The sequence below is a fragment of the Aristolochia californica genome, unplaced genomic scaffold (assembly GCF_029961685.1).
Source record: "Aristolochia californica isolate CCGP_79_NKW_82.1479 unplaced genomic scaffold, dmAriCali1.0.hap1 SCAF_16, whole genome shotgun sequence".
NCBI lineage: Eukaryota > Viridiplantae > Streptophyta > Magnoliopsida > Piperales > Aristolochiaceae > Aristolochia > Aristolochia californica.
The window spans coordinates 11,143,501-11,156,197 of record NW_027181837.1 but is presented as its reverse complement, the minus strand read 5'-3'; the positions used below and the strand labels follow the sequence as shown (position 1 = coordinate 11,156,197).

At 34.7% G+C, this 12,697-nt stretch overlaps 1 protein-coding gene and 1 pseudogene across 1 annotated transcript; one reads left to right on the top strand and one right to left on the bottom strand.

Moving 5' to 3' along the window:
- LOC137952574 (protein transport protein SEC23 D-like) overlaps positions 1 to 12,697 on the bottom strand; it is a 67,356-nt pseudogene that overhangs the window by 20,793 nt on the left and 33,866 nt on the right.
- Positions 1,285 to 2,286, top strand: LOC137953461 (uncharacterized; the record flags this gene model as incomplete). Its single annotated transcript, XM_068800876.1, has 3 exons — positions 1,285 to 1,719; positions 1,934 to 2,061; positions 2,169 to 2,286. Coding segments are annotated over 3 exons (681 nt in total), but the record flags the coding sequence as incomplete, so codon positions are not given.

Sequence of the window (12,697 nt, the reverse complement as noted above, 5' to 3'; positions counted from 1 at the left end):
CCAATGCACCTGCAACATTTTGCACTCTCATGAGCGAGGTATTTTTCGAATAGTTTGACAAGTTTGTCATTGTTTATTTGGATGACATTGTGGTGTACAACAAGAGTATGGACGAGCACAAGAAACACCTTCTAAAGGTGTTCGAAATGTTTAGAAATAATCAGTTGTATGTTAAGGAGGAGAAGTGCTCCTTTGGGTTGCAAGAGGTGTCCTTTCTTGGACAATGGATAGGGGGAGGACGGATGTGGATGGACAGCAAGAAGGTGGAGGTTGTGCGTTACTGGTCGATCCCTTCCAAGGTGCGAGAGAAAAAGTATTTCACTGGAAAGAGAGATGCAAAGGTCATAGATAATTTTCTATGGCAAGTGGAGCAGTATTTTCATGCAAGCAAGCTGTCGGATGAGTAAGCTAAGGTTAGTACTGCTGCTATGTTCTTATTTGATGATGCTATTCTCTGGTGGAGAAGACGCATGGGAGATGAGCAAGAGGGAGAGGACCCCGTCCACACTTGGGTCGATTTCAAGAGGGAGCTGCGGGGGTAGTTCTTTTCGGAAGATGTCGAGTACCAAGCAAGGAAGGAACTTCGTGCATATACGCAGAAAGGCACCATTAGAGAGTATGTACAATCCTTCACTTCCCTTATGCTTTGTATCTCCTATATGTCATATGTAGATTGTCTCTTTTCCTTTCTTGTTGGCTGAGCAAGAATTGAGAAGACGGGAAGTAAAGACTTTAGCTTCAGCTTTATCTACTGCTGAAAAGTTAACCGAATATTAGAGAAAGAATGATTCGGCTAAAAAAGTGTCTAAGGAAAATAACAATGGTAAAACGAATTTTAAGAAAAAAGAGCAAATCAAGGGATTTGGATAGGGAGCAAATCCAAGGATTTGAATGGTGGATCAAATCAAGGAGATTTGATAAGGGAGCATCTTTGCTCTCATTAGACGGAAGCATGAGAGTAGGGGAGGGGTTGAAGCTATAAATACCAAGGCTTTCAACCTTTGTAGATTCATTCAGCATAGATGAGAGGGAGAGTTTTTGTAGAGTGCTGGCCTTCCACCTTGGACGACCACTCCTTGTAATCTTCTCTAATATTAATAAAAGGTTACTTTCTCTTCCTATTCCATTGTCTTTCTATATTTTCATTGCTCGTGCTTCATTTGAGAGGAAGGAGTTTGCAATGTTGATCTAAGGGGCGAGAGGTTGTACTACCTTTGACGGATTGAAGGTAGGCCATCACGGGAGTTGGAATTCCACTATCCTAAGTGAGTGAGGCTCATCTGACCTCGTGACAAACTGGGTGGGGGGCCTTGTACCTACCTCGACGGAGTCTCAAAATGGCAGTGGAAGCGGATGCAAGCCAAAAAATCCAAACAGCTCCTAAAGGCCCGTCTTTGCCGCGAGTGCCAGATTTACGAAATGAGGCAGAGGGCGGAACTTAGAGCCGCAGTTTCTGAGCTTGAGCGACCGTGGGAGGTTGTTGAGCGAGCCCCAACTCTCTTTTCCATCAAAGCTGATGAGCAGTTGAAGGCTTTGGCTAATAGGTCTCAGTTCTCTGGAGGCTACGATCTGTGGTCGGAGCGGGATGAGACTCAGCTTTTTCATAACCAGGACTGGCTCCCTTCCGTGAGGTTTTTCCCTAAAGGGGTTGTGCACAATGTCAAACCGTATGGTATTATTGATAGTGTTGGGTGCACCGATTATTCAGAAATGACGGACGTTGTGGAAGATTTACTCAAGACAAGGAATGGGACTAAAAGATCGATTCTCTCGTTTGGATGCCCATGAAAAATAAGAGAGAAAAAAAAGAGAAATGTGGTTTCTCTTGTTTGGATGCACAAGGAAAATGGAAAAGAAAAGAAAAGAGAGCATGCATATTACCAACCACAGGTAATATGCATGCTCAGATTTTTAGGGAAGTTTCGTATTTCAGTCCTTCCTCAACCTATTTCCACCAAGTTCCATCATCAGCACTTTCAATCTCTTCATCGCACAACCGCATTTAGGCATTGCTGACCTGGGCATTGTGAACAAAAGTCACGGAATATATGTCAGCCACAGGTAAGCTCATTTATCCCATTTGATCTCCTTCATCCTTATTCTCTCCATGCAATGTAGTACAGAATTTATGCGATACAAATTATTTTGAGATCCTTTATGAGTTATAGATCTAGTCATATTTCGTTTCTTAATAACTCTGATATGCAAGATTATCTCTATTTGGTTTCCATACTTTTAAGATTCTTTGAACTTAATATTAAATATGTATTTTATGGAAAGTTTTAAATGTAGGTTAAAGTTCGAGCTTGAGCTCAAATTTGGTTAAAATTCTTGGGGTTGAGTTCAATTCCAATTTTAGTCTCAAAGCTAAGCTTGAGCTTGAACTCAAGTTCAAAGTATTCAAATCAAGCAAAGCTCGAACATATACAGGTTCAAGTTTGGCTAGGCTCAAGAGAGTGGGAAACGTATATAAAAGTCACATTTTGTATATAGGTCATGTTTTCATATAAGTCACATTGGCATAATATTATACAGTGTTTATAAACAATTTTATGTAGAGTTTATAGACAATATTATTCAGAGTTTATGTACAAAGGTCATACCCAATTTTTAGTAAAATTTATGCATAATTTTATGCACAGTTTATTTGACTTGTATTTTATGAAAAGTTTTAAATGTAGGTTGGAGCTTGAACCCTACTCAAGCTCAATTCCAATTTTAAGCTTAAGGCTGGGCTCGGCTCTAGCTTGAGTTCGAAGTATTTAAATCAAGCCCAACTTGAACATATGCAGATTCAAACTCGGCTCGACTGGACTCGATGCCACCCCTAGGCACTGCACGTATAGGCTGGGCACATACGGACTAGTGCCTGAACACCAAGGCATGGAGGCAAGATAGATTAGTGGCAGCCAAATTTTTTTTTAATGATCATAAACTTATTTCAAAGAAAGGGAAGATACATCAAGGGAGACCTCCCCTAACAACAAAAGATTGAAGGGGGGAATAGGCACACAAATCAGCAACTGAAATGGCTGATCTAAGTATATGAGACGAAGTACAAGAAATGGTGGATACAATATCCAAAATATCAAGAAAAATTTGACAGTGACGCCACGGGGGGAAGGATGAGGTGGAGCACCATCCGATGATGACCTTGGAGTCTCCCTCCATGATAAGGAGACCACTAAAGCGATCCTTAAAAATACACAAGCCGTGAAGGAGACCAGAGAGCTCAGCAATGGTCGAGTCAGCAATTCCTAGAGGGCCACAGTAAGAGAGTATGGCAGTGCCGCCCGGATAAAAAATCACCCCGCCAAAACCATCCAAACCCAGGTTCCCAAAGGCGCTACCATAAAAAATCAGCTTATAATGGTTCCTAAATGGTTTCTAGTCACGTGGGCCATGGGGTGTTAGCTGGGGCGGTTGTACATGAGGAGGCATGCGCCAAGAAGCACATGACCATTCGAAGGGGCATATGGCCAGCAATTTCCCCAACTATATATAGGGGGGCTGGATGAGTGCCAATCAATCAGACATTGACATAGAAACTCAAAGGAGTGCTCAAATATCTTGTATGTAGACAGATTTGTGTATATGAGAAAAGGTTTATTGTGTGCCAACTATTTGTATGCAAGGGAGGTTGACTAGTGTGGGTTATCCCAAGGACGCAACTAGGCCGACACAGGTAAGTAAATTCAACTTTCCACTGCATAACTGAACCCATGCAACACCTACGCTCTAACATTACAAGCATGATCTTTTCACAGTATGGCACCCCATGAATGAATGAGCAGGCCAAATCGTCTCACCAAAATTGATTTAAAAAAAAATGATCCCTATTAAAAAAATATTTTTTGAGTAATTAAGAACCTTAAGAGTGGACACTACTTCAGAATGTGTACATACGTGGTCATGGAATACAGGGTTAGATAATAATCCTTGTTTTAAGTGTGCTTGGTATCCTAGCAAAAAACAAAGAGCTAAATGCAATCAGTGTTCCCCAGAAGCTTGCATCCCTTGTCTAAAAGCCCTAGGTATAGAACCTGCAGACCAGACTCTCTCTCTCTCTCTCTTTCTCTCTCTCTCTATATATATATATTTATAATTCTTATTATCTCATCTATTTCTAATTCTATATTGACTAGGTCATAATTTTCACTAGAGATTGATTTTGTATCTTCTATATTCTTTTGTTCATAGCTATTAAATCTAATATTTATGTTACCTTTAGTATCTGTGTACATGATACTTTCTTCAGGACTGATTATTTTTTCTTCTCTAAATTTACGGTTCCATTCTAATCCTGCTAAAATGTCGGTAGAATATTTAATAGGCTTAATTAATTTTATTCCTTTGTTTTCCTATTAAATTAACTACATCTATTTTAACCTTGAACCTAGTAGTGCTAGAACAAGTACACCTTCCTAAGAATTTAATACACAATAAAAGATTGTTTCCTACAAATAATTCATATCCTTTTGTCTGAATACCTATTTTGATATATTTTCTAAAATTTTGTAGTCCAATAAAGAAGTCTTGGGAGCAATAAAATATTCCTCCATTTTGATTCATATCAACCTCAGTGATTCCTAACATTGCCTTTTTAGGGTCTGCCCATCTATCATCGTAGATACTAAGTAAGGTTTTAGTTACTAGATGTTTTTGTCCTAATCCTTTTACCCCTATTACAATCAGACCTAAATGAATCCTTTTACCCCTATTTCTTTAAAGGCTTGTTCTGCTATTAAGTTAATGCTAACAGAATCTTGTCCTACACAACTAATCTGGATTTCTCAGTAATGTCTAAATAATCCAGTATTAAAGTTTAATGGTCATGTTCTATATAATTGTCTGGGGTTAAGAACGTTTAATTGGTTATTTCTAAATATAGTAATGTCTTGATCTATATCTATTATTTCATCTAATTGTATATCTCTTTGGTCTACACTTCTCCTTCCTGTTATTCTGTCTATTATATTAAGGTTTCTAGAAGAACTTCCTATTTCTGAGGTAAATCCTTCACCTTGCTGTGATAGTGCCATGGTTTTTTAGCTAAGGAGGTTCTGGCTTTTATTGTGATACCTTTCAATTTCTAGGATATTAAATCTATTTCTTTATCAATATTTTGTTGCGATCCTTTACTACTTTTTAGATAGTCTAAATTCTCAGAGAGTTTTTCTGTTTTTATTTTTAAAGTCTTAATTTCGTCTTGTATCTTAGTTAAAGTGAATTCTATTTCGGTTACTTTGTTTGAAGATTATTACCTAGACTTATAATAAGATATGTTATAGTATTTAATTGGGGATTATTCCCATGTAAAATATGTTCTTCACAGTTGAAATGACACCTAAGGGAATTAGGTCCTATATATTTTATCTCAAATCTTGATGGAAGTCTAAGGTCTAAATAATCTAGTTTTTTGGAGGGTTCCAGGTCTTAGGGCTCTGATACCAATTTGGAGGGGGTACTGATTAATCTGGAGTATTTAAAGCTGAATGATTTGCAGGTCTCCTTACCATTTGTCATCTAGGTATAAAGATTTGCCTAGGGGTTTCTACGAATCTTCTATAAGAATATAAAGACAAAGTAAAACAGATAAAACAAAAAATAACCAAATTACAGAAAACTATTACTAAGACTATAAAGACAAAGATCATGTATCTACGATACTAACTATAATATTAATAATTAAGAATATATAGGAACCTAAAAGATTCTCTATGCTTGTGCTTTTCATAACCTTAGGAATTGTTCTTATCGCTTTAGTACTTACTGCGTTTATTGTTTGCTAAGTTTTATATATTGTGTGTGTTTAACATATAATACATAAAAGTATATTAGCAACGCTCTAACCCATGTCAAAGGTAAAGAATAAGATCTAGAAAAGGTGGAGCAGTTGGTAAAGAATTGAATTTTTCCTTCATCGAAATCGGTGGTATATGGGTTATAAGTACCATCTACTTGTTGGCTAAAAAACTTGTTTAGTTGTTTTCTTGAAAAACTGAGGGGGAACAAGTTTTCTATGGACGATACATTTTGTACAGCCAGAGTCTACTAAGGCATCTAATATTAAGGATTTTTTTATTAGGGAAAACAATCTTGGCATCTAATATACATAAAATGGTACAACGACATTGTGACAACCGAGAGCAACGCTTGGCTCAACTAAGGCAGAGGCATTTGTCAGGGCTTAGCCCTCACCCAGTAGTTTTCAGCCTTATATAGCTTTCTGCAATAACGTCTTAAAATAAAGTAGTAAATATGAACAAAAACAAAAAATACTCAACACACAATAAAAGTTGTAAGTATTAAGGTAACAAGAACGATGCCTAATATAATGAAAAGTATAAGCATGAAAGCAATCGTAAGAGAAGGAAAAGATAGTTGTAAAACTTCCAGAAGGTAGTTCCTAAAACGCTTCTGTCTTTTAATGTTCTGTCATAACACTTAGCAAGAAGATAGTTCCTAAAACGCTTCTATCGTTTATTGTTCTGTCAAAACACTTAGCCTCCCTCCCACCCCTCCCTCCCTCTCGATACCAATTCGGAGGGGTACTACTTTAATATGCTTTAATCAAGAGTATTTAGAGGTGAATTATTTAGGGTTCTTCTAATAACTTGTCCTCTAGGTATAAATATTTGCCTAGGAGTCTCTACAAATCTTCTGTATGAATATAAAGATAAGGTAAAACAAACAAAACTAAAGATAACTAAATTAGAGAAGACTTGTTAAAGCTATAAAGATATAAATCATGTATCTAAGGTTCAATCTATGATTCTGGCTAAAATATTAAGGAATAAGAATATATTAGAGGCTAAAAGATTATCTAATTGTTTTGGGATAAATATAAAATATCCAAATAATTCTAATGCTATTATTACCAAGAATAATATGTAGCTATAAGTTCCTATGATATTGCACAATAATCTCTAAAGGTATTATATAATACTCCTAAGTATAAGTAATATATACGTAATATTCGCAAAACAAATCTCAAAAACTATTTTATTATCTTATTAATTAACCAAATATACATAAAAAGGTGCAGCAGCATTGTGACAACCTAGAGCAACGCTTGGTTCAACTGTGGCAGAGGCGTTTGTCAGGGCTTAGCCCTCACATAGTAGTTTCCAGCCTTATATACCTTTCTGTAATACCGTCTTAAAATGTAGTAAATATGAACAAAAACGAAAATACTCAACACACAATAAAAGCAGAAAGTATTAAGGTAACAAGAACGATGCCTAATATTATGAAAAGTATAAGCATGAAAGCAGTCGTAAGAGAAGGAAAAGATAGTTGTAAAAACATTCAAAAGGTAGTTCCTAAAACGCTTCAGTCTTTCAATGTTATGTCAGAACACTTAGCCTCCATCCCTCCCTCCCACCCTCTAGATACCAATTCGGAGGGGAACTACTTTAATCTGCTTTAATCTGGAGTATTTAGAGGTGAATTATTTGGAGTTCTTCTAATTACTTGTCTTCTAGGTATAAATATTTGCCTAGGATTCTCTACAAATCTTCTGTATGAATATAAAGATATGGTAAAACAGACAAAACTAAAGATAACTAAATTACAGAACACTGTTGTTAAAGCTATAAAGATAAAAATCATGTACCTAAGGTTCTATCTATCATTCTGGCTAAAATATTAAGGAATAAGAATATATCAGAGGCTAAAAGATTATCTACTTGTTCTGGGAGAAATATAAAATATCCAAATAATTCTATTGCTATTACTACCAAGAACAATATGTAGCTATAAGTTCCTATGATATTGGAAATAATCTCTTAAGGTATTTTATAATAATCCAAAGTATCTGTAATATATAGGTAATATTCATAAAACAAATCTCAAAAAATGTTTTATTATCTTATTAATTAACCAAATATACGTAAAAAGGTACAATAGCGTTGTGACAACCGAGAGCAACGCTTGGCTCAACTGAGGCAGAGGCGTTTGTCAGGGCTTAGCCCTCACCCAGTAGTTTCCAGCCTTATATACCTTTCTGTAATACCGGCTTAAAATAAAGTAGTAAATATGAACAAAAATGAAAAATACTCAACACACAATAAAAGCAATAAGTATTAAGGTAACAAGACTGATGCCTAATATTATGAAAAGTATAAGCACGAAAGCAATCGTAAGAGAAGGAAAAGATAGTTGTAAAAACTCCAAGAAGGTAGTTCCTAAAACACTTCTGTCTTTTAATGTTCTGTCAGAACACATAGCCAGAAGGTAGTTCCTAAAACGCTTCTGTCGTTTAATGTTCTGTAAGAACACTTAGCCTGCCTCCCTCCCTCCCTCTCGATACCAATTCGGAGGGGTACTACTTTAATCTGCTTTAATCTGAAGTATTTAGAGGTGAATTATTTGGGGTTCTTCTAATTACTTGTCCTCTGGGTATAAATATTTGCCTAGGAGTCTCTACCAATCTTTTGTATGAATATAAAGATAAGGTAAAACAGACAAAACTAAAGGTAACTAAATTACAAAAGACTTGTTAAAGCTATAAAGATAAAAATCATGTATGTAAGGTTCTATCTATGATACTGGCTAAAATATTATGGAATAAGAATATTTCAGAGGCTAAAAGATTATCTAGTTGTTCAGGGAGAAATATAAAATATCCAAATAATTATAATGCTATTATTACAAAGAAAAATATGTAGCTATAAGTTCCTATGATATTGCACGATAATCTCTTAAGGTATTATATAATAATCCTAAGTATAAGTAATATATAGGTAATATTCGCAAAAACCATCTCAAAAATAGTTTTATGATCTTATTAATTAACCAAATATACATAAAAAGGTACAACGGCATTGTGACAACCGAGACCAACGCTTGGCTCAACTGAGGCAGAGGCATTTGTCAGGGCTTAGTCCTCACCTAGTAATTTCCAGCCTTATATACCTTTCTGTAATAACGACTTAAAATAAAGTAGTAAATATGAATAAAAACAAAAATACTCAACACACAATAAAAGCAATAAGTATTAAGGTAACAAGACTAATGCCTAATATTATGAAAAGTATAAGCATGAAAGCAATTGTAAGAGAAGGAAAAGATAGTTGTAAAAACTTCCAGAAGGTTGTTCCTACAACGCTTCTCTCTTTTAATGATCTGTCAGAACACTTAGCCTCCCTCCCTCCCACCCTCCCTCTAGGTACCAATTCGTACGGGTACTACTTTAATCTGCTTTAATCTGGAGTATTTAGAGGTGAATTATTTGGGGTTCTTCAAATTACTTGTCTTCTAGGTATAATTATTTGCCTAGGAGTCTCTACAAATCTTCTGCATGAATATAAACATAAGGTAAAACAGACAAAACTAAAGATAACTAAATTACATAACACTATTGTTAAAGCTATCAAGATAAAAATCATGTATCTAAGGTTCTATCTACGATTCTGGCTAAAATATTAAGGAATAAGAATATATCAGAGGCTAAAAGATTATCTACTTGTTCTGGGAGAAAGATAAAATATCCAAATAATTCTAATGCTATTATTACCAAGAAAAATATGTAGCTAAAAGTTCCTATGATATTGCACAATAATCTCTTAAGGTATTATATAATAATCCTAGTTATAAGTAATATATAGGTAATATTCGCAAAACAAATCTCCAAAACTGTTTTATTATCTTATTAATTAAAAAAATGTACATAAAAAGGTACAGTGGTGTTGTGAATACGGAGAGCAATGCTTGGCTCAACTGAGGCAGAGGCGTTTGTCAGGGTTTAGCCCTCACCCAGTAGTTTCCAACCTTATATACCTTTCTATGATAACGTCTTAAAATAAAGTAGTAAATATGAACCAAAACGAAAATACTCAACACACAATAAAAACAGTAAGTATTAAGGTTACAAGAACGATGGCTATTATTATGAAAGTATAAGCATGAAAGCAATTGTAAGAGAAGGAAAAGATAGTTGCAAAAACATACAGAAGGTAGTTCCTAAAACGCTTCTGTCATTTAATGTTCTGTCAGAACACTTAGCCAGAAGGAAGTTCCTAAAACGCTTTTGTCTTTAATATTCTGTCAGAACACTTAGTCTCCCTCCCTCCCTCCCTCCCTCTAGATACCAATTCGGAGGGGTGCAACTTTAATCTGCTTTAATCTGGAGTATTTAGAGGTGAATTATTTGGGGTTCTTCTAATTACTTGTCTTCTAAGACTAAATATTCGCCTAGGAGTCTCTACAAATCTTCTGTATGAATATAAAGATAAGGTAAAACAGACAAAACTAAAGATAACTAAATTACAGAACACTATTGTTCAAGCTATAAAGATGAAAATCATGTATCTAAGGTTCTATCTATGATTCTGGCTAAAATATTAAGGAATAAGAATATATCAGAGGATAAAAGATTATCTACTTGTTCTCGGAGAAATACAAAATATCCAAATAATTCTATTGCTATTATTACCAAGAACAATACGTAGCTATAAGTTCCTATGATATTGCACAATAATCTCTTATGGTATTATATAATAATCCTAAGTGTAGGTAATATATAGGTAATATTTGCAAAACAAATCTCAAAAACTGTTTTATTATCTTATTAATTAACCAAATATACATAAAAAGGTACAGCGGTGTTGTAACGACCGAGAGCAAAGCTTGGCTCAACTGAGTCAGAGGCGTTTGTCAGGGCTTAGCCCTCACCCAGTAGTTTCTAGCCTTATATACCTTTCTGTAATAACGTCTTAAAATAAAGAAGAAAATATGAACAAAAACGAAAATACTCAACACACAATAAAAGCAGTAAGTATTAAGGTAAAGAGAATGATGCCTAATATTATGAAAAGTATAAGGATGAAAGCAATCGTAAGAGAACGAAAAGGTAGTTGTAAAAACTTCCAGAAGGTAGTTCCTAAAACGCTTTTGTCTTTTAATGTTCTGTCAGAACATTTAGCCAGAAGGTAGCTCCTAAAACGCTTCTGTCTTTTAATGTTCTGTCAGAACACTTAGCCTCACGCCCGCCCTTCCTCCCCTCCCTCCCTCCTTCTCTCCCTCTAGATACCAATTCGGAGGTGTACTACTTTAACCTACTTTAATCTAGAGTATTTAGAGGTGAATTATTTGGGGTTTTTTCTAATTACTTGTCTTCTAGGTATAAATATTTGCCTAGGAGTCTCTACAAATCTTCTGTAGGCATATAAAGATAAGGTAAAACAGACAAAACTAAAGATAACTAAATTAAAAAACACTATTGTTAAAGCTATAAAGATAAAAATCATGTATCTAAGGTTCTATCTTTGATTCTGGCTAAAATATTAAGGAATAAGAATATATCAGAGGCTAAAAGATTATCTAATTGTTCTGGGACAAATATAAAATATCCAAATAATTCTATTGCTATTATTACCAAGAACAATTTGTAGCTATAAGTTCCTATGATATTGCACAATAATCTCTTAATGTATTATATTATAATCCTAAGTATAAGTAATATATAGGTAATATTCGAAAAACAAATCTCAAAAACTGTTTTATTTTCTTAATAATTAACCAAATATATATAAAAAGGTACAACAGTGTTGTGACAACCGAGAGCAACGCTTGGCTCAACTGAGGCAGAGGCGTTTGTCAGGGCTTAGCCCTCACCCAATAGTTTCCAGCCATTTATACCTTTCTGTAATAACGTCTTAAAATAAAGTAGTAAATATGAATTAAAACAAAAATACTCAAGACAAAATAAAAGGAGTAAGTATTAAGGTAAGAAGAACGATGCCTAATATTATGAAAAGTATCAGGATGAAAACAATCGTAAGAGAAGGAAAAGATAGTTGTAAAAAGTTCCAAAAGGTAGTTCCTAAAACGCTTCTGTCTTTTAATGTTCTATCAGAACACTTAGCAAGAAGGTAGTTCCTTAAATGCTTCTGTCAGAACACTTAGCCTCCCTCCCTCCTTCCCTCCCTCCCTCCCTCTAGATACCAATTCGGAGGGGTACTACTTTAAACAGCTTTAATCAAGAGTGTTTAGCGGTGAATTATTTGGGGTTCTTCTAATTACTTGTCCTCTAGGTATAAATATTTGCCTTCGAGTCTCTACAAATCTTCTGTATGAATATAAATAAATATAAGGTAAAACAGGCAAAACTAAAGATAACTAAATTACAGAAGACTATTGTTAAAGCTATAAAGATAAAAATCATGTATCTAAGGTTCTATCTATGATTCTGGCTAAAATATTAAGGAATAAGAATATATCAGAGGCTAAAAGATTATCTAATTGTTCTGAGAGAAATATAAAATATCCAAATAATTCTAATGCTACTATTACCAAGAACAATATGTAGCTATAAGTTCCTATGATATTGCACAATAATCTCTTAAGGTATAATAATGCTAAGTATAAGTAATATATAGGTAATATTCGCAAAACAAATCTAAAAAATTGTTTTATTATCTTATTAATTAACCAAATATACATAAAAAGGTACAACGGCATTGTGACAACCGAGAGCAATGTTAGCTCAACTGAGGCAGAGGCGTTTGTCAGGGCTTAGCCCTCACCCAGTAGTTTCCAGCCTTATATACCTTTCTATAATAACGTCTTAAAATAAAGTAGTAAATACGAAAAAAAAATGAAAATACTCAACACACAATAAAAATAGTAAGTATTAAGGGGACAAGAACGATGCCTAATATTATGAAAAGTATAAGCATGAAAGCAATCGTAA